Source organism: Lactuca serriola, chromosome 8 (genome assembly GCF_051521515.1).
Source record: "Lactuca serriola cultivar US96UC23 chromosome 8, Lser_US96UC23_V15, whole genome shotgun sequence".
In the NCBI taxonomy this organism is placed as follows: Eukaryota; Viridiplantae; Streptophyta; class Magnoliopsida; order Asterales; family Asteraceae; genus Lactuca; species Lactuca serriola.
The window spans coordinates 193944638-193971947 of NC_136415.1; the positions used below are offsets into that span (position 1 = coordinate 193944638).

The 27310-nt window shown below is 35.9% G+C and overlaps 3 protein-coding genes and 2 pseudogenes across 3 annotated transcripts; 4 read left to right on the forward strand and 1 right to left on the reverse strand.

Annotated features, from left to right (window-relative positions):
* Positions 1–2407: 2407 nt before the first annotated feature.
* On the forward strand, positions 2408–3294 carry LOC145065555 (uncharacterized; annotated as a pseudogene).
* Positions 3295–3751: 457 nt separating this feature from the next.
* On the forward strand, positions 3752–6176 carry LOC145068349 (uncharacterized). Its single transcript, XM_079015306.1, has 4 exons — positions 3752–5061; positions 5149–5292; positions 5366–5599; positions 5689–6176. Exons 1-4 carry the CDS (start codon positions 4210–4212, stop codon positions 5803–5805), a joined length of 1347 nt encoding a protein of 448 aa, XP_078871432.1. The 5' UTR covers positions 3752–4209; the 3' UTR covers positions 5806–6176.
* Positions 6177–6871: 695 nt separating this feature from the next.
* Positions 6872–8965, forward strand: AQI (Peptidase M20/M25/M40 family protein). Its single transcript, XM_079013882.1, has 4 exons — positions 6872–7791; positions 7878–8015; positions 8373–8612; positions 8692–8965. Exons 1-4 carry the CDS (start codon positions 6955–6957, stop codon positions 8806–8808), a joined length of 1332 nt encoding a protein of 443 aa, XP_078870008.1. The 5' UTR covers positions 6872–6954; the 3' UTR covers positions 8809–8965.
* Positions 8966–14444: 5479 nt separating this feature from the next.
* On the reverse strand, positions 14445–17382 carry LOC145068607 (putative late blight resistance protein homolog R1A-3; annotated as a pseudogene).
* A 2211-nt stretch (positions 17383–19593) lies between these two features.
* Positions 19594–26748, forward strand: LOC145067721 (uncharacterized). Its single transcript, XM_079014793.1, has 3 exons — positions 19594–20202; positions 20286–20632; positions 26695–26748. The coding sequence occupies exons 1-3, from the start codon at positions 19641–19643 to the stop codon at positions 26746–26748; spliced, it is 963 nt and encodes a 320-aa protein (XP_078870919.1). The 5' UTR covers positions 19594–19640.
* The last annotated feature ends 562 nt before the right edge of the window (positions 26749–27310 follow it).

The following is a 27310-nucleotide window of genomic DNA, read 5'->3' on the forward strand; positions in this document are numbered from 1 at the left end:
TACAGTTGAAACTACAATTGAAATGTTCAAACTGCTTACAAAAAAAATTATCAATGGGACCAAAAATTGTAATATTTTGTCCCTCCTAAAAATTGTAATATTTTGTCCATCTTTTGTTCATAATAGCAGAGAATTTATACCTGTTTGTACAGGTAATACCCTTAACTTGAAATGTTCAAACTGCTTACAAGTTTAATGTTAATGTCATTATTGTTTAAGAATTAAAAGAATGTGAGTATGTTATAATGAATGTCTATTACGGTTTTTTTGAAGCTAATTACATGTTATTTTTTTTGAAGCTAATTACATGTTATTTTTATCAGAATGACTGTTTTGCCCCTGGATTACATTTAATAAATCATAATGACTGTTTTGCCCCTGGACTACATTTAATAAATAAGAATGACTGTTTTGCCCCTAGATTACATTTAACTTTTATAACAAAAAAAATTTATTAATTATTGGTAAATTATATAATTACTGTTTTTTTGAAGCTAATTACATGTTATTTTTTTTGAAGCTAATTACATGTTATTTTTATCAGAATGACTGTTTTGCCCCTGGATTACATTCAATAAATCAGAATGACTGTTTTGTGCCTAGACTACATTCAATAAATCAGAATGACTGTTTTGCCCCTAGATTACATTTAACTTTTATAACAAAAAAAGTTTATTAATTATAATTAATAAATCAACTCTTTATAATTACATGTTATTTTTATCGATGTTGTTTAAATTTAACTCAAACTATTTGATCATGTATCAGAAAAAGGGATTAGTTCATATATAGTCCTTATGGATACTCCGGTACTCAACCCTGCTCATGCTTTAAGAGCCCGACAATTGCAAGTCGTTAACTTGATTTGCTTGTTGTTGACTTTTATTACACAACGTAATATGGCCAACAAAAAGCAGGTTAGGTTACCCACTAGAAAAGTTATTTTAGAAAGACAAGCTGTACGGGAAGAGTTGCTACACGATCTTTTAGAAGGTGGTCAATGTTGTGACCTTATTCGTATGAGTGAAAATGCTTTTAGGAGATTGTGTGAAATCTTACATACTGTAGGTGGTCTACGACGTACGCAACGCATGTCCGTTGAGGAACATGTTGCTAGATTTTTGCATATTGTAAGTAATGATTTGCGAACTCGGTTTACCTCGTGGATGTATCGTCGCTCTAGATCAACAACGAGTAGGTGCTTCCATAGAGTATTACAATCGATTATAGCAATAGAAGGTCTTTATATTCAGCAACCTACATGTGATGTTGTCCCGAGAGAAATTCAAGAAAGTAGGAGATTTTATCCTTTTTTCAAGGATTGTATAGGGGCAATAGATGGAACACATGTTCGTGTCCATATGCCTAACAGAGATGCCCCTAGATACCGTGGTCGTAAGGGATACCCGACAATAAATGTATTAGCTGCTTGTACATTTGATTTGAAGTTTACGTATGTGTTAACGGGTTGGGAGGGTACTGCATCAGACTCGAAAATAATAAAGAACACATTTACTAAAGATGATAAACTACTAATTCCATCAGGAAATTTATTAAACCAATGTAATTTCAATATCTAATATTTTTCAATAATATTGATTAAGCTCTTTATAGGTAGATATTGTTTAGTAGATGGGGGTTTGCCTCATACGAATAAACTAATGGCGCCATATAGAGGTGTTAGATATCATTTAAAAAAGTACTCCATGCGTGGTCCACAAAATTCTAAAGAGTTGTTTAATCTTCGTCATGCTTCCTTACGTAACGCCATTGAGCGAGCTTTTGGTGTCCTTAAAAGAAGGTTTCCTATCATTCGAAGTACAACGAAACCATTTTACTCTTGTGAAACACAGTCTGCCATATTTTTGGCACGTTGTATTCTACACAACTTTTTATTAGATGAAGACCGCGACATAAATCTTGAAGATGAGGTGATGCAGGAGATCTTAAACGGACCACAAGAGCAAGATCGTTGTAATTCAACAGAAACAGATGAGGATAATAGTAGGGCAGATCAACTAAGGAATTCAATTGCAAATGAAATGTGGGCAAATTATTTGGCACATTCAAACAATTAAATTAATATGTAAAACTAGTTTCATATTGATGCATTTTGTTTTCAATTTCACATTTTATTGAGGATTGGTTTTTGAGATTAATTATGTGTTTTACCCTTCATATTTTTCATTAGTATTATGCTTTGTATTGTGGTCTAACAATGTATGATTCTTTAATTTTTATTCCTATGTGCAAAGTCATCATGAGCAAACAAGAAGCTAGTGGTAGTGAAAAGGAACAAGTTAAATGGTCAGATAAGATGGATTATGCGTACATCAAAGCGATGATTAAACAACAAGAGATAGGCAATAGGGTGAATGGTAGTTTCACACCAACTGCATATGCTCAAATGGTTGAGGAGTTGAACACAGAGCATCAAATGAATATTACCAAAAGTCATTTGAAGAATCGCTACAAAATCTTAAAAAAACATTTTTCGCAATGGTACGATTTGTTTAGGGGAATTTCATTGAGTGGGTTCTCTTGGAATTCAACTACTCAACTAATAGAAGCGGGGGAAGAAGTATGGGATAATTTAATAAATGTAAGTGTTCCTTTTATGTCTATGTTATTATTATTTTTTTAAATATTTTATGTTATCGTTTGCGATATGAATTACTTTTGTGTTGTTAAACAGTCAAAACCTGAGGCTGCGTTGTTAAGGACAAAAAAGATTGCAAACTTTGATGATATGTCGGTATTATTTGCAAGGGATAGGGCATCTGGTGCACATGCTGAAACGGCGAAAGAAAGAAATGACCGATTAAATAAAAATGAAAAAAATTCAAGTTGAAACAATTAAAGAAGTTGACGACTTGTTAGCTAACAATGAAATTCATTTGGAGAACGAATATGTTGATCTTGATGATGACATTCAGGGTGTTATTCCAACTCCGTTTTCACAAGGGCAGTCTTCAGGTGCAAAGAAGTGTAAGAGTAAAAAGAGGAAATTTGAAGAAGAAGAAGAAGATTTTAACTCAAAGATAATGAAATCGGTTGATAATGTGGCTGGTGCTATCAGGGAGGGTAATGTAATATTTGATAGAGCTTATCCTCGGGAGTATACAGGGGACGAAATTTATAGAGAATTAGAGTTGGTGGGTTTGGAACCCCATGAATTACCGGAAGGCTCTAAATTTTTTGGCAGCAAATCAAGCAAAAGCTAGGACATTGTTCAATTGTCCCCTTCAGATACTTATGAGTGTCCTCAAAGATATGATGGGTGCACGTGATTGAATAACCTTGAGTGATTGTTACTGGATTGATCTTATGCGTTTATGATTTTGGTTTTTTTTTTTAAAGTTGTTTGTGGTTTTTGTTTTGCATCTTGAAAACAATTGAATAACATGCAGTTTTCCTTTTTAAAAAAAGTTGTTTTGTTAATGTTTTAAGTAGACGGGAATGAGGGGAGAGTTGGTTATTATTATTATTAATTTTTTTTTTTTTTGGGGGGAGGGGGGGGGGGGAGGTGGGGTTAGAATGGATGTGAGGTTGTAAATATTTATTTAATAACATGAAGGATATAATTGTTTTTTTTTATTTTTTTATTTTCCTTTCAACTCGGAAGCACCTAAAATGAATACTTTATTTTCCTTTCTTTTGAACTAGGGAGCACGGAATACTCAGAATATAATCGAATATAATACTTTATCCTTTTCCCTTCCCTTTCTTTTCTTTTCCCTTCTTCCTTTCTTTTCTTTTCTTTTATTTCCTTTGGCTTAATGAACTCAGGAGCAGGAGGAGGGTGTTAAGTAAATGTTACGGTGACTCAATTAGATTAACATTCTTTATCGCCAATTTCAAATTCATATTAACATGATTATGTTCTTTTCTTACTTCTTCCTTCATTATTTTTTTGCATATAATCGAACACATTGGAATTGCTCTTGTTTTTCATACCATCTTCTATTCTCTTGTCATGAAGTGCATTAATTCTTAGTTTATTTGAATCAACAAACTTATGGTCGTCTTTACCTACTCGGCTTACATGCGATTTAGACGAAGTCCTGCTACTGAAATCTTTAACTTTTTCTATAATTTATTTCTTAATGTTGACTTGCAGAAGCAAGAAAACAAGTGATTGGATGCAAATTCAGATATTAGGTAGTTCTGTAAAACTATAGAATCCCGAAATGAAAACCAGACATCAAGATGACGATGAGCTTCAATGGATTCCATCGTCTCTATTACATCATCTCCATCGCACTTCTGTTACAACCACCATCCGCCATCGCCGGAGATTCAATCCTCTCCAGATTCCAACAATATCTTCAAATCAATACATCTCACCCATCACCCAACTACCATCAAGCTGCAGATTTCATCCTCTCCCAAGCTAAATCCCTCTCCCTCGAATCCCGCACCATTGAATTCGTCAAAAACAAACCCTTGATCCTTCTAAAATGGCCCGGCAAAAACCCCGACCTCCCTTCCATTCTTCTCAACTCCCACACCGACGTCGTCCCCGTCGAACCCCACAAATGGTCCCATCCTCCCTTCGACGCCACAATCGACCCTGAAAACGGCAACATCTACGCTAGAGGCTCACAGGATATGAAGTGCGTCGGTTTGCAGTATCTAGAAGCAATTCGGAAGCTCAAGGATTCGAAATTCGAGCCATTGAGGACAATCTATGTCTCGTTTGTTCCTGATGAGGAAATCGGTGGACTCGATGGGGCGAAGAGGTTTGCGAATTCGAAGATATTTGATGAGATGAACGTCGGGATTGTGTTGGATGAAGGATTGGCGTCGCCGGAGGATAAATACAGGTTGTTTTATGCGGAGAGACGTGCGATGTCGTTGGTGATAAAAGCTATCGGAGCCCCTGGGCATGGGGCTAAGATGTATGATAACACGGCAATGGAGAATTTATTGAAGAGTATCGAGAGTGTGAGGAGGTTCAGAGCATCTCAGTTTGATTTGGTGAAGGCAGGCGTCAAGGCTGAAGGCGAGGTCATCTCTGTAAACATGGTCTTCCTCAAAGCTGGAACTCCTTCTCCTACTGTAAGTCTGATCCTATAACTCCATGATTAATCCATCTCCTTTTTGTTTTGATTGTAAGGAATATGATATAACTGTTTTGTGGATTAGGGTTTCGTGATGAATTTACAGCCATCGGAAGCGCAAGCTGGTTTTGATATTCGAGTGCCACCAATTGCCGATCACGATCAAGCATCGTTGGAGAGACGAATTGCAGAAGAGTGGGCCCCAGCTTCACGAAACATGACATTTGAGGTCAGAAATAAACCCTGTTTTTTTTTTTTTTTTTTGATTTTCCTACATTAAGTCCTTTTGAGCTGTTCATCAGATTCGGCAGTTTAAGCAGAAGGATTCTGGGAAGCCAATTTTGACAGCCTGTGACAGTTCAAATCCATGGTGGACTCTAATTGAAGAAGCCATAGTTAAAGCCAAGGGCAAAATTGGAAAACCAGAGATATTTCCTGCTTCAACCGATGCTCGATACTTCAGGATGAACGGTGTTCATGCAATTGGGTTTTCTCCCATGGCAAACACTCCTATCCTTCTCCATGATCATAATGAGGTGAACATTATCTTTTACAATCTTTTGGACAAATTTTCCGACTCACTATTCAATAATCTTATGAATTTGTGTTTTTGTTGTTGATGCAGTTTTTGAACAAGGAAGAATACTTGAAAGGGATTGAGGTGTATGAGTCGATTCTCAAAGCTTTTGCATCTTTTGTTGAAGCTAAAAATGGGGAAGATTCTTTGGGAGATGAGCTATAAAAACGGATGTAGATTTGTAGGCAATTAAACCCTCTAGTGCATTTACTACAAGCTTTTGGTGTCTTGAAGTGAAGATTTCCTATAATTAGAAACTCAATTGAGCCATTTTACTCGGTGAAACTCAATCACAAATATTTTTGGCCTATTGCATACTACATAATTTTTTGCTTGAAGATCGTGATATAGAACTTGAAGAAGTGACATGTGAGGTGTTAAATACATGGACGAGAGAGGGGAACAAATAAGATTCAATATCAAACAAAATGTAGAGTGAATATTTAATACGTCTATTTAGCTTATTACACATGTTTCGTACTATTTGACTTTGAAACTTCATTAATGTTCAATGTTTAATGTTTCATTATTGTCAAGATTTAAGTAATGTTTATGTTATCGTCTTTTCTTTTTTCAACGAGTTCAATTGGTAATACAAAAAATAACATAGCTAAACAAAGATGGTCCAATAAACCAAGTGTTGTTGTAAGTGTGTTTTAATTAATACAAAAAATTAAGGGCAAAAACATAAGTGTGGATTTTATAATTTTTCTTCCAACTCAAGAACATGATTCCCCTTCCATTCCATTATATTCCCCTCAAACTCAAGAACATTAGTAACTAATATTTCCCTTCCATTGAATACCCTATCCTCTTTTACCCTTCCTAAAAAAAAAAAACTCAAGAACATGGTGTAAAAAAATTCAAAAACTTATTTTACTGGTTTAACCTATGTTTTAGTCCAATTCTAAAATAAATCTAGTACTTTTAAAGTAATATATAACGTTTATATATAAATTTAAGAAAGAAAAAATGGTGAAAATGTGAGTTTCCTAACAGTTTTTCGAGCTGTAAAACATGATAGAGTTTTGAATTATTTTTTGAGATACACGCATTTAAATACGAGGAACTATAGTCTTTGGTATTTTGGGATTAGCAAGTCGTAATTGACCATTGCAAGATTATTATTTGTCATTTTAATGATATCTTAAAGAAAATATCAATTTAATTGTAGATTTTTGTAGATTATCTCTTTAATAATATGTATGATAAAGATTCGATGCCCAAAGACAAAAACAAACCCGGAACCTAGTTCTGTGAAACGGCTTTTTTATAGAATTTACCAGATGAGAAGAACCAGGCATCAAAATCACGATGAGCTTCAATGGTCTCTTTTACTTCATCGCCGTCGCCCTTCTGCTACTAACCACATCCACCATCGCCAACGATTCAATCCTCTCAAGATTCCAACAGTACCTTCAAATCGACACAGCTCACCCATCACCCAACTACCACAAAGCCGCCGATTTCATTATCTCCCAAGCTAAATCCCTCTCCCTCGAATCCCGCACCATTGAATTCGTCAAAAACAAGCCTTTAATCCTTCTAAAATGGACTGGCAAAAACCCCGATCTCCCTTCCATTCTCCTCAACTCCCACACCGATGTCGTCCCCGTCGAACCCCACAAATGGTCCCACCCTCCATTCGATGCTGCAATCGATCATGAGAACGGAAACATCTACGCTAGAGGCTCACAGGATATGAAGTGCGTCGGGTTGCAGTATCTGGAAGCGATTCGGAAGCTCAAGGAATCGAAATTCGAGCCGTTGCGGACAATCTATGTCGTGTTTGTTCCCGATGAGGAAATCGGTGGACACGATGGGGCCGAGAAGTTTGCCAATTCGGAAATTTTTGATGAGATGAACGTTGGGATTGTGTTGGATGAAGGATTGGCGTCACCGGAGGATTATTATAGGCTGTTCTATGCAGAGAGGTGTCCGATGTGGTTGGTGATAAAAGCTACCGGAGCTCCTGGGCATGGGGCTAAGCTGTATGATAACACTGCGATGGAGAATTTGTTGAAGAGTATCGAGAGTGTGAGGAGATTCAGAGCATCTCAGCTTGATATGGTGAAGGCTGGCCTCAAGGAGGAAGGCGAGGTTGTCTCTGTGAACATGGTGTTTCTTAAAGCCGGAACCCCATCTCCTACTGTATGTATAACATCTAAATCCATGATTCCATATCTCCCTTTCTCTCTCGATTGTAAGAAATCTAATGGAATTGTTTTGTGGATTAGGGTTTTGTGATGAATCTGCAACCATCTGAAGCACATGCTGGTTTTGATATTCGGGTGCCACCAATTGCTGATCAGGCATCGTTGGAGAGACGAATTGCAGAAGAATGGGCCCCAGCTTCACGTAACATGACATTTGAGGTAAGAAATAAACCCTTGTTTCTATTTTTATCTTTCATGCTTTCCATACTTGCATCTGTTTTGGATTCCTTATAAAGATTGACTCTTTTCATTGATTTATATTTATAGCATCCTTTTTTTTCTATATCTTCCTATTCTATTTCTAACATTGTATTTTGTAAACCTTCCTGGTTATAGCAGTAATTTGCATTAGATATTTCCAATATAATGTCCATATAAGGAAAAAGTTCAAAGTACAAAACTATAATTCATAAGAATTTTCAAAGTACAATCACAATGTCTTAATAAGAAAAAACAACCAAAGTAGGATGATATTTATTGCATTTAGTCTTTTTAACTATTTATCATCTTAAACAGTATAAGCAGAAGGTTTCTGTGCATGGTGCAAATGGGAAGCCAATTTTGACAGCCTATGATAGTTCAAATCCATGGTGGTCTCTAATTGAAGAAGCTATAGTTAAAGCCAAGGGCAAAATTGGAAAACCAGAAATATTTCCTGCTTCAACTGATGCACGATACTTCAGGATGAAGGGTGTTCCTGCAATTGGATTTTCTCCCATGGCAAACACTCCTATCCTTCTTCATGACCATAATGAGGTGAAACTTTTGTACAATTTTTTTTTTGGACAATTTTGGACATCACTAATCGTATTAATTTGTGTTTTTGTTGTTGTAGTTTTTGAACAAAGAAGAATACTTGAAAGGGATTGAGGTGTATGAGTCGATTCTCAAAGCTTTTGCATCTTTTGTTGAGGGTAAAAATGGGAAAGATACTTTGAGAGATGAGTTGTAAAAGATGGGTTGTGTGTGTTAGAATTGTGTAAAAATTCAGGCATGATTCTATTTGGAAAATAAACCATGATTCCTACTGTATCTTTAAGAAACCTGGAATGTTTGTAATTTTAGCACCTTTATTTTTGCAATAAAATCATGGAGGATAATTTGCCAAATAGGATAGCATTGTACTTTCATTGGTTGGTTTATTATAGCATCTTACTCTCATTTCTTCCTATTAGGATAAAGTGTATTTTGAAAAATCTACTCGAATTAAAGCAATGTTGTCCAAATACAAAACAATTTTAAATGCTATGATCGAGTAGATTTTCAAAAGTAAAATGTCTTGATAAGAAAAAAATTGTGGTACAATAATATAATTGGATGGATAATCTAAACTACAATAAAAAATTGGAAGTAAAATAAATGAAAGTAGGATGTTATAACTTATAATAGACAAATTAATGAAAGCACATTAATATGCCTTGCATTTAGCCATTTTAAGGGTAAAATGCTGATTGTTGCATTTAAAACACAAACAAACTCTACTAAAAATCTAGGGTTGAATGCAAGAAATAACAATGTAAGTTAGTAATTTGTTAATTATTACATTTTACTTTCATTTCTTCCTATTTCAACATTCTACTTAAAAAAAAATATATCCATTATAGCAATGTCCTCTAAATACAAACGAATTTCACTCTTATAATTGGATAGATTTTTCAAAATATAAGATTATGATTAGAAAAAAAAAAAAAAAAAACAAAACTGCAAGATTGGTCCCTGTGGTATTCAAAAAACTTTGAATGAGATCCAAAAACGTTCCCACTTGCATGGAAGGTCTAAAATCAAAACATTTTTATGATTTTGGTCCAAAAAAACTTGAAATGATGATTATGTCTTTTTATGTTTATTATTATTTTTATTTTTTATAATTATTCTAATAGTATTTTAATTAAAAAATAAAATAAAGAAAAAAATTATCCCCCACCACCCACTGCTCTCTCTCTCTCTCTCTCTCTCTCTCTCTCTCTCTCTCTCTCTCCCTCTGATTTTCAGAAGAATGGAATATCACCACTACCATCTGAACAACATGAAGATCTGGGAACCAGATGAAGATCTTGTATTCATCTCATAGCTAATACACAAATGCCAAAATTTAGGTGTTTATTTGTTACATTCTTTTATTATTTAGTTGGCTTATAATACATTATTAGCTTGATTATTTCATAACACTTTTAAAAATCATGGCATCTACATCTTTTAGGTGTTCCTAATCAAAGAGGTTCATACAAAGTGAATTATACATATAACCTAGACTACTACTAGAGAGCATTTTAAGTGAGAACGAGAGGAACTATTTTGCCAAATCATGTTGCAACTTGTTCCAAATAATAAACGTATGAGATTATGAGGTTATATGAAAATCATCACCACATTTTCCACTGGAAAAAACACCCCACCTTTGCCACCGAAAAGAACATCCCATCAAACCCACTAAAACCATAAATCCTTTCAAACCAAAAATCAAATTCATAAATCCTAACAAAAAATAAACCACAAATCCATATGGGAAAGAAACAAATCAATATGAGAAGAAAGAAAAAAGTGATTCTAATTGTTGTTATGTATGTGATGGCGATGATGGTTTAGATTAGCAATGATCTGGTGATGATGGTGCAGATCAACCACAGCGTGTCTAGGAAATGCCCGTCTGTTCGATCGTAGGAGGGCCACGACGTGGCGGTTGTTTGAAGTCAAAGTAAACTTTGATTTTGACCACAGTTGACTTTTTGACCACAGTTGACTTTTGGTTAAACTAAGGGTTTTGGGGTGTAGACTGAGATTGTACTCTTTATTGCTGTTAGGTGTCGTGTAGGATCAGTCTTTTCCAGGTGAGAGTTGTGGTGTTTAGCTGTTAATTACGAGGCGAGTTATCTCACTATACTTGTCTATATGGTAGTATATGTTGACTAGCTGGATCTTAACTGTTGATTATTGATGTATGTGAATTGAGTTGCTGATAACTCCGAGTTGTTGTAAGTCCATGAGACTGCTGATACTCCCTAGGGTTGCTGATAACCTATAAGGTGTGTTGTTAATTCATAGGGCGTGCTATTAGCCCATTGGGACTCGTTGATAGTCCCCATGGCTGTTGAAAACTCATAGCTGTTATATTGTGTGTTGTATGTGATATTTGGAATTGCTGATAGTTTCAAGGCTGTTGTTATGTGATGTGTTGTATGAGATATTTGGAGAATTCACTAAGCTTTGTGCTTATAGTTGTATATTAAATATTTTGCAAGTGCTTTTCAGATTGTAAAGGTGTGATTGTACACACACATTAACAACTTTATGATTCGAGATTCTGCATTGTCTTCATTATAACTGTGATTTCTGAATAATGGTTTATGAACAATTAATTTATCCTGAATGTAACTTTATCAAAAATGGATGTTATTATGTTATTTTAAAAATGAAAAATTTAGCATGAGTTTTTGGGATGTTTCGGATCGGTTGCAGTGTTTAGATTAGCTCTCGGCTTTTAGAAGACCTCCGAGAGGAAGCGTGGAGGCTCTTCAATTCCCAATAGGATACTTGGGTTTGGACTATAGATGTGTTCGAGTTTTACCGTGGCTTCGGTGAGATCTCTTATTAATTCCAAAATATTTGAGGTTGCCACATTTCCTACCAAGGTGGAATCGCTTTGTACCATCCAAGGTTAATGTGTTTTTTTGGCGATTGACTTTGAATAAAATCCCTTCTAAAGTGAATCTGGATAGGAGAGCGATTGATATTGGTTCGCTCATGTGCCCTGTATGTGATCTTGATATTAAGACGGTTAGTCACATTTTCTTTTCCTACAACATGGCATCGGATTTGCGGGCCCCTTTGCGAGATGGTGGGAATTGGATTTACCTGTTTTCTCGCCTATATCAAAGTGGTTATCTTGGCTTGATCATGCTCAGATGCCTCCTGACAAAGCAAGGAAATGTTTGGATGCAGCTTGCTTGACTATGTTTCGGTTGATTTGGTCTTTTCGGAATAAATTATTGTTTAGCCAGCCATCACTGTGACATCCCCAATTTCTCGGCTAGAAAAGACCGATTTGTTTATGCTTTGTTTTATAAATCAGAGTAATCGTTTAAAGAAAACGGTTGCGAAATTTGTTCCCAAAACAAGATATGATAAAAACTTATCAAAACATTTCTCAAAGAGAATGTATTTTCATTAAATAATAAAACCTCAGGATGTCATGTTCCGATACAGACACATAAGCATAAACAGAACATACACTCATTTACTCTAGTGATTTACATCTCCTTTAATCTCTCAGTGCAAAGCAGCTTCGTATCGATACCTGTGATACAATTAAACTAAGTGGGTCAGGCTTGGGAGCCTGGTGAGCATATAGGGTTTTCAACCCACAATAATATAATTATTATATTCAATCATCAAACAATCAACCCAATTACCCATCCCCATTATCTTTTTTTAATCTTCCCTAAAGATATTATCCTAAGGGTCATCTCCTATATCATATTTACTGCTCATCTCCTTACATCTTATATCCTTATATGCTTGTTCCTAAGGATCATCGCCTACATTGCATAGACAATACTAATTCGGGGATCACTCCCTCAATATGTCTAGTAAGGGTTAGGGTATCATCGCATGATTACGCAGCCACAACATCGCCTGGACTCGTAAATCATAATAAGAGTTAGACTATCATCGCATGAATACGTAGCCACAACATCGCCTGGACTCGTAATTCATAGTAAGGGTTAGTCTATCATCGCATGAATACGTAGCCACAACATCGCTTGGACTCGTAATTCATAGTAAGGGTTAGAGTATCATCGCATGAATACGTAGCCACAACATCGCCTGGACTCGTAATTCATCACCTACAGGTTATGAGCCTGCTGGTGTTTCCACGGGGTCATCTAGAATAGTCCGTGGTCGCCATCTATACTCTGGTAGATGACTACATCGCCAAATTGCCACATCGCCGGTCAAGGTTATGGTATCTCCTCTCATCTCACATCACCTATTTATCATCACCTATCTATCATCACCTATTTCTCATCACCTAATTATCATCACCTATTTCTCATTACCTAATTATCATCACACATCATCTAATTCATCTACCCATGTTCTACCCAACATATTTGTAGATATAAGATACATATACATATTAACTCATTTAACACCTATATAAAACATCCATTCCATACTCATCTCAAATAAACAACAATATATAAACACATAGCACGTATTTCATAGCAAATACTTAATATATATATGTTAGAAGAAAGTGATCACATACTCACACGTATAAACAACAATATATATACACATAGCACGTATTGTATAAAATACTTCATATCTATGTGTAAGATGAAAGTGACTATACACTCACTTGATCAGAAGACGATCGGACAGCACTACGACTTGTAGAAGTAGTATTCTTTGGTGAAACCGGGATCACTTCACACTCCGGGTTTCTCGCGGGCAGAGTTTCGGCTCGGAAACTCTTTTCTTCTTGGGATCTTCGGACTTCGGAACTTGCTTCGGGTCTCAGGGTTGATACCGGGGCTTCGGGGGTACTTCTTTGCACGTAAATCGAGGTAATATGGGCGAGAGATGAGAGAATGAGCAACAAAACTTGGCTGGCCCTTCAAATCTATTTATAGGGCAAAACTGGCCCTTGCCACGTCGTGGAACCTTTTTCCACGTTGTGGGCTTGATCGTCACTGCATGCGTCATCCCAAGTTGCATCTGGGGGACTCCCGGAGGTGTCAGGAGACTTGCTACGTCGTGGCACTGCTTGCCACATCGTAGTCTCTGACAGTTTTGGGGTTTCGCGCCCCGAACTTCAGAAATTCATAACTTTCGCATATGAACTCCGTTTTCGACGTTCTTTATATCGACGGGAAGGTGAGATCATGCTCTACAACTCTCGTTTAGACTCCATTGGCTAATTTTGACTTTATTTTTAATATATTATAATTATATTACTTATATATTATTTTTAGTAGACCGGGACAGGAAAACTCCGTTATAAACTCATAACTCCTTCATCTGAACTCCGTTTTCGTCTGTCTTTTTATCGTTGGACTACTATCGATGAGATCTTCAATTCTCATTTAGATTGTTTTGGATAAATATCGCTCTAACGTAAATTCACTATTTACGTCACGTTGTGTCGTGCCGGTTCTGTCGCGAAACTTCGACAAGTCCTAACTTCTTCGTTATAACTCGGATTTTGACGTTCTTTATATGCACGGAAACCTTGTGACATATAATACAACTTGGTTAAAATTAATCCTTCTAAATAATCTTCCATCAAAAAGTCATTTTTGATGCTTATCGTCTCTAATTTGATTAGCCCGGATCTACGGGGGTTACAATCACAAACCCCTCAAGGCGTTGCTTTTGGATTCAATTCAATAAGGTCGTTTTTTTTTTTTTGGATTAGTGCTAGGAATCCAAAGTTTTATGATAAGTGGGTGGATTGGGTGAAAAACCCTTCTTTTTAAACTCTTGCTATGTAATTATCTGTTGTTTGCTAGTTTTCTTAATATTAATGCGGCCGACAAAAAAAAGAGAAAATATCACATTGAACAATAACAAATTTTGGGTAAAGACAAAAAAAAGAGAAAATATCACATTGAACAATAACAACTTTTGGGTAAAGAAAATCAACAGACATTGTACTAGTTCTATGTAGCAAATACACCATCTAATTATGTACTAAACATTCATGCTGTCAGTTGCTTACTCCACATGTAAAATGTATTAGTCGTCATGCTGTGGTACATAAGAAGGTATATACCTTCCATCAACTTTGATCTTCAGTTCATAGTTTCCCACATCATCTTGCTCCTGTCGTATTTTTTGAAGGGATACGAGAAGAGAAGCACCACAATTCTCAATGTGAATACGTTCAAGCGTTGAGATGTCCCCTAATTCAAGGGGTATCTCTTCAAGATCAATGCAATTCAGCACCTCTAATCGTTCGAGACATGGAAAGTTGATACTTGAGACTTTCCATTGTTTGATATTTAACTTTTTAAGTTTCAAGAATTTTAGTCGTTGAAACTGCTCATCACCTGTTTCCCAAAGGGTTCCATCAAATCCATTGCCTTTTATTGCAAGAACCTCAAGATTAGGCAACGGTTGAATGATCGACATGTCACTCCACGGTAGACCACACCTTTCAAGTGTAAGTTGTTTCAGTGTTGCAGGGAACCTAATAATGTGATTCTTTTCCAAGTTTTGTTCACCTCTAAGAAGTTCTTGCTCAACTGATCTCCTTCCGCTGTAGCCCGACCCAATTAACATCAAATTTTTAAGGTGATGGAGTACTTCAAAATCATTTTCCTCGTCAGAGTAAAGAGTAGTTGAAAGATACCTGATCCTGGGAAAACATTTCTGAAAATTATCTACCCCTTCTCCCAACTCCACATTCGAAAGAACTTCCAAGTTCATCGGTTTTTCAATAGAAGGGAGATAAAGATTTGCATTACTGGCTAAATGCCTCAGATTCACCAAATCTGATATGTTACTAGGTAAAACTATAGAACTAGAACTTGTTCTAACAATGAGGGTTTGAAGGTTCCATAAATTGCATATTGATGTTGGGAATGATGACAGCCAAATGTTAAGGTGCCTTAAGTGAACTAGTAATGTTAAATAGGAGGAAAAATCTATCGTTTCACATTTTTCTAGATCTAACACCCTAAGAAGTGCAAAGGAATAGAAAAACTTTGAGATATTGTCGGTTAAGGTTGTGTCCACATGATTGCACAAAAGCGATCGAATACTTGGGGTGGGCGGACTAGGCAAACTCATAATGTCGATTTCTTGATTTATGACCACACGAATTTATGACCACACAACGTTGCTTATGTGTAGTCATTACCTCATAGAGATGATTAGATGGCGGTGAGTCTATTTTCAAGAAGAATCTTTCCTTTTTTCCTTTTTCCACACATACCTGCCTCACAAGATCATGGACTTTACACCAAAGGACATCACCCATCGTATTCCATTTTTCTAAAATAAGAAGATTTCTGTCAACAAGATCCACCAGGTAACCATTAGCAATTTTCTCCATGCTTCGACTTCTATCTTCTTGTATAAATCCCTCAGCCATCCATAACCAAAGCAACCATGGTGAATTGATCAAGAAGTCTTCTGGAAACCCTCCCAGATAGAGAAAGCAGTCTCTCAAGTGAAGAGGCAGATGGTCGTAACTTAATGCTATTGTTTCCAGACATCCTTTCTCGTCGCTAGCAATGTACGAATGGACACTGCAAGAAATTTTTACCCACAGATCTTTATTCCTTGCTTCTTTTACAAGAACTCCTGCCATCACAACCACAGAAAGCGGCAATCCATGGCAGTTTTTTGCAATTTGCATTCCAGGTTCAATCAACCATTCAGGACATTCATCTCCTTGGAACACCTTCTGACACAACAACTTCCAACTCTCTTCTTCTGTCAAATGTTGTAAATGATGAATGAGTCCATGTGATTTTGCATGTGCAGCAACTTCAGTGAGGCGACTAGTAAGAAGAATTCGACTTCCAATGTTATGATCAGGGAAAAACAACTTCATCTTATCCCATGCCTCTGTACTCCAGATATCATCAATGACAATCAAATATCTCTTACAGTATAGGCTCCTGTGCAGCTTTTCATGAAGTTGAGAATCCGTTGCTTTCTCAAGTTCTAACTGATCATCTATGGATGACAGAACTTGAATCAACAGATCCCGCTTGTTATATGTTTGGGAAACAGTGACCCATCCACGGATATGAAAATGATAAACAACAAAAGGATCAGAGAAGACTTTGTTTGCAAGGGTTGACTTACCAATTCCACCCATACCAACAATAGAGACCACATCTAGATGCTTTCCATCTTCAGCAAGCTTGTCCCGTATTATCTCAACATCACGATCAATCCCCACAACGATTTCTTCCAATACTTTCCTCGACCGGAGTGAATTTCTAGTGCGGGAAGTTCCAGCAGATTGCATTTGCAGAGTGCCAGGTCTCTGAGAAGCGTCCATCTTCATGTTATCGATGCTCATAGTCATGAATTCCATCTTGATAGAATCGATTGATCTCATAACAGCTTCAAGGTTCAGGGACGGGTGAAAGACATCAGATCTAGGGAAATAGCCGTAGTTTCCAAAGTGGACAGTGGATAGAAAGAGATCGACGATATCTTCTGCTTCTTCTGCTACAGCTTTGAATCTTTTCCTCAGATTTGTGACTTTTTCAAAGTTTTCTAGGCCAGGGTCTTGGTGGATGAAAAGGGTTTGGATCATGGAGCCAAGCTCTTCATAAAGCATTTGGAATTGAGGCCCTTCGCGTACAATTGATGGTATTTTGATGATTGGGATATCGTTGGAGTATATGAGCTGCTTCAACTTTTTCATGAACATCTGCACATCTGCATATGCCATCTTGTTTCTTCCTCTCCTGCAGATCGGTAGTAGCTATAACGAAGTTGTTTTTGGATGATTCCAATCATGTGGTGTGTGGGCTATCAAATAGTTAAATCGTCACTACCAGAAAAACGCTAATGTAATGTAATAATACTAGAAAAACGCTAATGTATAAAATACGGATAGTAGGATTTCTGTTACGACTGAACAAAGTAAAAAATTAATATAAGATAACTTATTATTATTATTTTTTTATCAGTATTTTAATAACATTTAAATATATGACGTTATAAGCCCGATTTATAAGCCCAAAATTGAAGTTAGTCAAGTTACCAAGCAAACAAAGAGAAAATGACAAAAATAGCCAATTACACTAATTGCATTACAAAAATAGACAAAAAAAATCGAAATTACAAAAATAGCCTCCCATTTCGCAGATGAGAAGGTCCCATCTGCGAAATGGGCTTCTCATCTGCGAAAGTACAAGTACCTAAAGCACAGTTGTGCTTTAGGTACTTGTACTTTCGCAGATGAGAATTTTTTTTTTTTTGAAATTTTTTTCTGTATAAATAGGGTTAATTTCGCAGATGGAATAGGTCCATCTGCGAAATCCTCTGAGCCTATCTGCGAAATGGTGTAATTTTTTTAATTTTTTTAATTTTTTTAATTTTTTTTTAAGTTTGACTATGAAATGAATTGGTTTGACTACGAAATGGGCTTTGCTATATAAAAACTTTTGTAGAAAAAATATCATTTTGGTTGTTATTTGTTTGTCTTGTAAAGAAATACTCTCTACAATTTGCTCAAAAAATGATTGAATATTTGTCTTGTAACCGGTGGGAGATGGCAAATTAATGGAACTAATCTGGAATACATATGTCCACAGGGAGGTATTTCTGAACTTGCTTTGATATTTTCTGAGTATATTAGTTATAGTGATTTTGTATCTTTGGTAAGAAGCAAAATTGGTTTGTTAGACAAATATAGAATTAGTCTTCGTTTCCACCATCCTGAATTAAATTATTATATAGCTATAGTTGAAGACGTGGATGTTAGAATGTTGATAAACGTAATCAAATGTAGTGGAGGAAGGGCTGTGAAAGTGTTTGTGGTGGTTGATGAAGTTGAGGAGGTTAATGGGGGCGGTGAAATTGGAAACCAAGTTGTTGGTAATTTATGCAGTTATAAAGGGAGCAACGATCCGATAGGTACTTTCAATACTCCTAGTGTACCTCAGTTTCACAGTGTTGCTGAAAATGTTAATGTTAGTTATTCACCTATTCACTATGTGGATCCCGAGAATTACAAGTATGTTGGTGATGATGATGTTGGTACATATCTTAATCATGTGGGTGGTCGTTGTGATGATGTTGCCGAACAAGAAGTTAAACTTATGAATAGGCGTGTGGTAGATAAAACTAAAAAGAAAAAAAATTCAACTCAAAAAAATGAAAAAAATCATGTTTACGGGCATTATGTTGATGTTGGTGATGTATGTTTAGATATAACCGAGCTACAAAGTAATTCCGATAGAGATGAGTTGGGTGATGAAGTTAAAGCTAAGTATCCCGATAACCTTTTTCACGGTATGCCCCCTGTACCAGCATGGCCAGTTGATATTAATGAAGATATCCCAACACAGATGGTAGACATTAATCTTTAAAAGATTCAATGTGAGAGTATATTTAAAAACAAAGAACTTTTAAAGCGGTGTATTGGTAAAAAAATGTCTTCGAGAAGGTTTCCAGACGAGGACAAGTAGATCCACCAAATCAAGGTATGAAGCTGTGTGTGTTTCGAAAAATTGTTCTTGGTTACTAAGAGCAAAAGCAATTAAAAATACTGATGGACTTTTCCAAGTGAATAAATTTGTTGATGTACACACATGTTCTTCAACATTGTTGCAACCTAATCATCGACAAGCAAACAAATATGTTTTGGGTGAATATGTTGCTGATGTTTTGGCTGAAGACTATAGTAGAGTTTATCGGGGAAAAGAAATTGTTAATGATATGAATGCTCAATTGAATATCAATATCTCATACCATCAGGCATGGCGTGCGAAGCAATATGCATTGTTGTCGTTAAGGGGTACGAAAGAGGATTCTTTTACCAAACTTCCGGCGTATTGTCACAACTTGGCCAAACATAATCCGGGTACTGTCACACATATTAAAACAGATGCTGATGATTGGTTTGAGTTTTTGTACGTCGCACTCGGTTGCTCGGTTAGTATTATCATGTCCTAATTTTTTTTTAATATTTATTTTGGTGTATTTGAATAGATATACAATGTATTGTAGGTACGAGCTTTTGTCAATTTTTGTAAGCCGACCCTAGTAGTAGATGGAGCTCACCTAAATGGCGAGTTCAAAGGTACCATGCTACTTGCAGTTACTAAGGACGGACAAAATCAAATATTACCGGTTGCATATGGTATATGCAAAAATGAGTGTACTGATTCTTGGACATGGTTTTTTCAAAAACTACGTGATTGCATAGGAAATATGCAGGAGCTTACAATTATATCTGATAGGTCTCCATCTATAGCAACATCCGTTGCCAACATTTTTCCTCACGCTCATCATGGAATATGTGGTGTCCATTTGTATTTCAACATAGTATCTAGATTCGGCAAGAGTAAGACGGTTAAAGGAATTTTTTGGGAGGCGTGTAGGGCGTACACAGTTGATGCTTTTGATGCTGCCATGGATGTTATGAAAAAGACAAAAGAACCAGTATGGGAGTACTTAAAAAGTATAAATCCAGAAACCTGGTCAAGGGCACATTTTAAAGGGAACCGATACAATCTTATGTCGTCCAACAGTGCGGAGTCTATAAATGCATTATCTAGACACGCACGTAAGGTGCCAATACTTATGTTGATTGATTTTTTTCGTGCTACAATGCAACAATGGTGGTTTCAAAGACGTAACTTTGCAGGTATTACGTAAATTTGTAATATTAATGTTTTATTAGTTTCGATGTTATTGATTTTAACTTCTTCATTTTGGCTGTTTTTTTAGCGGAAGCAACAACAACACTTACCCCTTGGGCGGATGAAGTTGTAAAAGAAAACAAGAAAACTTTTACCAAATGGGATGTTCGCATGATCTCAAATACGAAATGCGAGGTCAAAAAGGGGGCACAAAATGTGATTGTTGATTTTCAACATATGACATGTACATGTAGGCATTGGCAACTTGATGGGATACCTTGTGGTCATGTCATAAGATGTTTAACAGTGAACAATTACCAAGACTGCTCGAGGTTTGCATTAAATGCTTACCTTACCGAAACACTGAGGAATGAGGAATCAATAAACCCTCTGCCGAAGCCATCCGAATGGGAGATCTCCGATGATTTGATGATTGTTAAGCCACCTATAATGGATAAACGTCAGCCAGACAGGCCAAGAAACACAGACCGCATTCCATCCCAAGGCGATGGTCCAATTATAAAAGAGTGTTCTACATGTGGTCAACTAGGACACACGAGAAATAATTGTACTGGAAGGGCGTCTGGTAGCAGAGCAGGTCACATAATTTCTACTGCAGAAATGGCATATAATATTGGTGGTTCAGCGGGTTGCTCACAAACCCATAACGCTGATTTTGATATAAAACAACCTTGAAATTTAGAGTAATGACGAGTTGTTAGCTTATTATGTATTGTAATATTTTTATTAACTCTTACAAGACATTGCTATGCTTTCATATTTTAGTTAAGTTTGTTGATTATAACAATGAATGAAGCCTTTATATTATAAAATATAGTTTGCAGATTTATTTTAACAGTTACAACATGTTATTTAAAAAAACAACAAACGATCCTTTGGCAACCTAATCTGTTTCATGATAATATTACAACAACTTTATAACTAATTTTTAAATTCAGGGAACTGCAACGGGTACTTCTCTTTCTCCATTGTTATATAGTCATCCCTAATTCTCATTTTGTCTTCGAAACGATCATTTTTTACCATAATGTGTATCAACTGCTCATCCTTCTCAGCAAGCTGTTTTTCAGTCGTTTTGATTGCCTTCTTACTCTTTTTTATCCAATCTTTATGATCTTTGATTTTGTTTTTATTGAGGTCAATCCATTCTTCAGCTTGTTTGCATTCCGAACCTATATCATTAGCAAGTTGAGTGAGAAGTCGGGATGACTCTTTGTCCTCTTCTTGTTGTGCTTCAGCCTTCTTTAATTCTTCAAAATTTTCATGTGACATATATGACCCGGCTGAAGAGGGTGTAAAAAAAGGGTCTACCGAATCACAGTAGTAACAATCTACTTCGTTGCATGAGCAAATTTCAAATTTGTGTGAGGAACTCATAATAAAATCGATATTGTATTAAACTGGAGCAATAAGTGGTATTTATACATACTAGACAGTAATGAGAAGTCCAACTTTGAAATGACTAGACAGTAATGACAAGTCACTGTAGTAACCTGCACATCCCAGTGGGTCCCTTAAGTGACAAGAGATAAATGACAGTTTGACATGACAAAACATTGCATAAAGCTGAAATTCGTAGTCCAAATATAACCATTTCGTAGTCAAAGTATTATTTCATAGTCTATTTATTTATATAAATAGATGTTTAAGATCTATAAACCAAACACCCAAATCACCTAAACGAAACGAATTCCCATTATTAGAAATGTCGTCGAATGCAGCAAGTTCTTCGAATGAAGTACCTGGTTCCAATTCTGAAAGGCCATGGACGACAAACGAGGTGTTAGTTCTAACACGGTGCTGGCTAAGTGTTAAGGATGGTGAACCGTTACTTGCTCCCCCGCATTGCCTAATTGGTGATGAATGGAGTCGCATCACATCTTTGTTTAACCATGAGATGGGAGAAGGGCAAAAAAGAGAAAAACCAGATGTTGTTACTAAGTGGACGGATGTAAAGGAAGAAGTGACATGGTTCAATCGAGCATTTAGTTATGCGAAACGTAACAATGTTCGTTGTCGTGACGAAGAAGAGTTCTTGGAAGTTGTTACAGAGTTTTACATCTTTGAGCATGACGGCAGAGACTTCGAATATGAGGAAGTTTGGAAGGTTGTTAGAGATAAACAGTATTTCAAGTAGACCGCTCTAATTTGTGTTAAGAATAAGCCATGGACTTGTGTTTTACGTTAATGCTTTGTTCGTATTATGTCGTTGTTTTTCATGTAATTGTTGTGATGTTTTAATGGTTCATGGAATCTTGTTACTAATGTATTCTAATATATTTTGATAACTAATGCAATGGCCATTTATTAACTCAAGTTAATCATACGAGTTTCTCACATAATAAACTAAAATATATTAACTCAAGTTAATCATACGAGTTTCTCACATACTAAACTAAAATATATTTTAAACATATGAAATACATACGAATTACATACGAAATACATGAAAATAACCTAGTACTCACATAATAAACTAAAATAGATTTTAAACAAACGAAATACATAAGAAATACATGAAAATAACCTAGTACATGAAAATAACCTAGTACTCAAATAATAAACTAAAATAGATTTTAAACAAACGGGATATATTTCAAAATATTCCAAGGGGCTTCAAACTGGAATTCCAACCCGTTACTTAATGACTTGTATTCCTCCTTAGCAGCTTCCAAGATGACATCCTCAGTAGCATTTAAACGGGTGTCGTCAATTTTGGTATAAAGATCGTTGAATAATAGAACTTCGGTTTTCATTTCATACCATCTTGCTAAGATGTCTAGTTCGTCACGATCGTTTCTTGTAGCCATTCGGTTTTCAGCATTGAAAATATTTGTTAAACGGCTCCAAAACATTGGATCGTTCAACTTGCTTGTCTCGTACACATGAATATAAGCATGTGTAAGAACCAAGAACTCTTCATTGCTCCATGATATAGAAGTCATTTGGATTGAAACAAAGAGAGTAGAATCTAAAAAACAATATTTGAACAACTATATTGGTTAATTTAATAAAGTATTGCATGTAACTTAGGGTCAATTTATAGTAGTTTCTACACAAAATCGCAGTCCAATCTTCTAATATGTCTGCAATTCATAGTCAAAATTAACTGCGAATGCAGTGTACTATACTTATAACACAACAGATCACTGTTCGAGTTGACAATTCATCCCCGGTTGAATGACAACACAATACATTGCTGTTTGAGTTGACAAGTCATTGCACCAGGAAAGTAAGGAGTCGTTATAAATAGATTTCAATATCCGTTGTAATTGTATTCTATTACTTCCCTCCTTGCAATTATGGACTCACCACGTATATGGAGGAACGCAGAGGAGGTCGCTTTGGTTCAAGCTTGGATTACAACTGTAGAGGTGGATTTTCCACCGGGTCCCCCACAAGTTCGTGCTGGATCATTTTGGTCTCGTGTCTGTCATTTGTTTCACCATTTAATGAACCGCACTCAATATCGAAGAAGAAGAGATGTCAAAGCGAAGTTTCTGGATATGAAAATGAAGGTGAAACAATTTCAACGTATTTATAACGAGTTGGATAACGAACATGCAAATACGGATGAAGACATTCTACGGCAGGTGGCTTTGGAACTATACCATTTTCAATACGATGGTAGCGAGTTTACCCACTTAGATGCATGGAATGTTTTAAAGAATGTCCCTTATTTTTAATATGCATGTTGGTTAAGTTAATTGTTTTTCGTTATTTAAGTTGCTTGTTGTTGTATGTGTCTAGTCGTTACTATTTAATAAACGTCCATTTCTTTTAATGTATGTTATTACCTCAATAGCAAATATTTAGAACGCAATAAAATATAAATGGGGTACATAAATAACTAACACATAATACGACATAAAAAATAAACTGGGTACATGGATAACTAATACGTAACACAACACTAAAATAAAAACGGGGTACATAAAAAACTAATACATAATACTACATAAAACATAAATGTGCTACATGAATAACTACTGCATTGAGGGAGGTAACAGGACCACCGTTTCATTTGGTATTTCCCAATGCTCATGTGATGGTATAGCATTCACCAACTCAGATCCATATGCAAGTCGATACACATAATTAGTGAACTTGTAATCAACCATTCTCTGAATGGACTCAGATGTACGGGTTCTTAGACATGCTATAGCGTGGCCACATGGTATACCGCTTTTTTGCCATTTACCACAACTACATACCCTTCGTTCAAGTTGTACGTTGTTGGTGGTAAAAGTGTCATCGACTTCAAATGTATCCCCATACAAACGTCTTGCATTACAATTATAAGACTTGTTGAGACTTTTTTGAACCTTACTCTCAACGTAAGGGGTCAACCCACCAGACAACCTCCCTGTAAAATTTGATATTTTAATAAAAATAGTAGCACAATAAAAAAAAACAAAATATAACAATCTCCCTTACCAGCCAGTTCGGCCCGTTCAGCATACTTTGATTGTATCGACGTGGTGGTTAACTCAATTATCGTTGTTATAGGAAACTCACGTGAGGATATAATTTGCAAAATTTCAGGGACGTCAATCGATTTAACATTGTAACGTATTTTTGGGAAAAATGCTCTTGTCCATTTTGAAATCGGTATATCGTCAAGCCAGTAAATTGGACTCATAAGCAAGGTGCAGAAAGGTGGTTGCCTACATGTACTTTGCAACCTTTCGAAACACAAGTAAAAATCATCAACGCTATATGCATTGCATGACTTCCAAAACAACGATTCGACTTCCGTATTGTTATGTCCGATAGACTCACGTATCTTTCGAGCTATATCTTTAGGACAATATCCATGATAGGAATCCGGGTAGGGACTGTCAACACCAAAGTCTATGTTATCACACAGGTTGCTTATGAAACCAACCTCTATGTCCTCACCTAAACAATCTCTTAACCTCATCATGAACCATCTCCATGATTCTTCACACTGTAAGGTTCCCAAACCAAGTGCTAAGAGTAGTGGTTCATGATTTCCATCTAAAGCCACTGCGAAGTACATTGTTGTCAGAAAGCTCCCAAGAAGGGGTAAATAACCCACATATATCAGCGGTATCATGCACCTAAGGAAGGTACGAATCTACATAAAAACGAACACATATTAGTGTTATGTAAGAACTAATCGACATACATTACCATGAAATATTATATAACTCAATAAAAGAAGTATGTTATACCACGCAACCTAAAGCCACAAAACAGAATTGAAAGCGGTTGCTATCGGTTTTCTTAATGGCTGTGAAGGTATTAGGATTTGTTCTTTGAAGGTTATGCAAGAAAATTGGTAGTTGAGAAAAGGTTCTTTTGCTGTAACTACTCATTTTCAATACCAATAATTGTGCTCTACAATGATCACACAAATGGAATTATAAATAGAAAATATTGTATCTCTATTGATCAAAATTCATAGTTTAACCTTTTAAATTCATAGTCAAACCAGTTCATTTCATAGTCAAATTTCACTGACCGACATGACAATACTACAGAATGTACTTGTCTGCATTTCATAGTTGACCTTTTTGAATTCATAGTCAAACCAGTTCATTTCATAGTCAAATTTCACTGACCGACATGACAATACTACGGAATGTACTTGTCTGCATTTCATAGTTGAAATTTTTGAATTCATAGTCAAACCAGTTCATTTCATAGTCAAATTTCACTGACCGACATGACAATACTACAGAATGTACTTGTCTGCATTTCATAGTTGAACCTTTTGAATTCATAGTCAAACCTGTTCATTTCATAGTCAAAAAGAATTGTCCGTAATATGATTTATTCTATAAATGGGTGTCACTCATTATGAAAAAAATTTAACTGAGAAAGTAACTCCGATTTAAAAGAATAAAAAGGCTAATGGCATACTGCAATTGCGGAGGAGAACGTATCCTTAGGATTTCGGGTACAACTAAAAACCCAGGAAGATTGTTTTACGCTTGCCCGTATTTGGTATCATGTTCTTACCGTCATTCAAATTTAAACCCTCGTGTTTACATCACACAAATTTATTTTCTTACTGTGGATATTAAATTTAACAGGGACCAAAATGCGGGTTTATCAGTTGGGTTGATGAAGAGAAGGACCAATCTTCTATGGTAATAGCTAAAGTAGCTAACTCTAATAAGCTCTTTCAATCAGAAAATAAGAAGTTAAAGATAGCGTTGGTTTGTAGTTGGGTGTTGTTCTTGGCAGTTCTTGTTTACAAGTTGTAAGCTTTTCAATATTGTTTTTATGGTTTTGAAGTTGTTAGGTCAATAAATTGTTGTATTTGTTAAAACAAATGTTGTAGTCGTTCTTATGTTGTATGTATTGATAAGTAATTAGTAGGTCATTAAATTGTTGTAATTGTCGTAATGTTATATTTTTTGTCATCCGTTGAGTAAACTCTAAAGATAAACTAATAATGAAATCCAACATTAATTTGTATATACATTTATATAATCCCACTACAGAGGAGCAAGACTAGACCCCCAAATAATTTTTGCCATCCGGAGACGGAACTCTAAAGCTGCGTTCTTTGGGTCAATAAGAACACGTATTGGTTGACCTGAAACCAATTGCTCCATAAACATACAAATAAAAACACCGCAATCTCCCAAATGACTACTTTGTTGGGGAACGTTTTCTTCATAAATGAATTGCATATTCAATGGAATCCTTGGGATGTTCCTCCGGGCCCAATACTTAATATTGTCCAAATAATTTGTCACCCGACGTTCAAATTTGGAAAAGATTCCTTCGGATTGGAATTTTTCATAAGCACCTCTACCAAGATTGTCATAAATATGCACTTCCATTGACGCTAATCGTAGTTCCCCAAATAGTCAATGATTAGGGGATGAATGAATCGGCAATAAGACCTGTATAAGGATCAGAAAATAAAATTTTGTTTATTTACATCACAATACAAAAACATAACAAAAAAACGATATTATTTTCAATATAAACTATTAAGTTTACCGTATCAACATCCCACCAAGCAACCATGAAGTTGGGGTATGTAGCAATACCAGCCATAAACGCCCTCCAGTCCTGTCCTTCTTCCAAAGCATGAGAAACAAAATATTT

Coding starts and splice junctions, on each gene's coding strand:
- LOC145068349 (XM_079015306.1), top strand. CDS start 4,210: ATGACGATGAGCTTCAATGGATTCCATCGTCTCTATTACATCATCTCC. Junction 5,062..5,148: donor CTGGAACTCCTTCTCCTACT/GTAAGTCTGATC, acceptor TTTGTGGATTAG/GGTTTCGTGATGAATTTACA. Junction 5,600..5,688: donor TTCTCCATGATCATAATGAG/GTGAACATTATC, acceptor TTGTTGATGCAG/TTTTTGAACAAGGAAGAATA.
- AQI (XM_079013882.1), top strand. CDS start 6,955: ATGAGCTTCAATGGTCTCTTTTACTTCATCGCCGTCGCCCTTCTGCTA. Junction 7,792..7,877: donor CCGGAACCCCATCTCCTACT/GTATGTATAACA, acceptor TTTGTGGATTAG/GGTTTTGTGATGAATCTGCA. Junction 8,613..8,691: donor TTCTTCATGACCATAATGAG/GTGAAACTTTTG, acceptor TTGTTGTTGTAG/TTTTTGAACAAAGAAGAATA.
- LOC145067721 (XM_079014793.1), top strand. CDS start 19,641: ATGCTACTTGCAGTTACTAAGGACGGACAAAATCAAATATTACCGGTT. Junction 20,203..20,285: donor TCAAAGACGTAACTTTGCAG/GTATTACGTAAA, acceptor CTGTTTTTTTAG/CGGAAGCAACAACAACACTT. Junction 20,633..26,694: donor TCTCCGATGATTTGATGATT/GTTAAGCCACCT, acceptor ATCCCACTACAG/AGGAGCAAGACTAGACCCCC.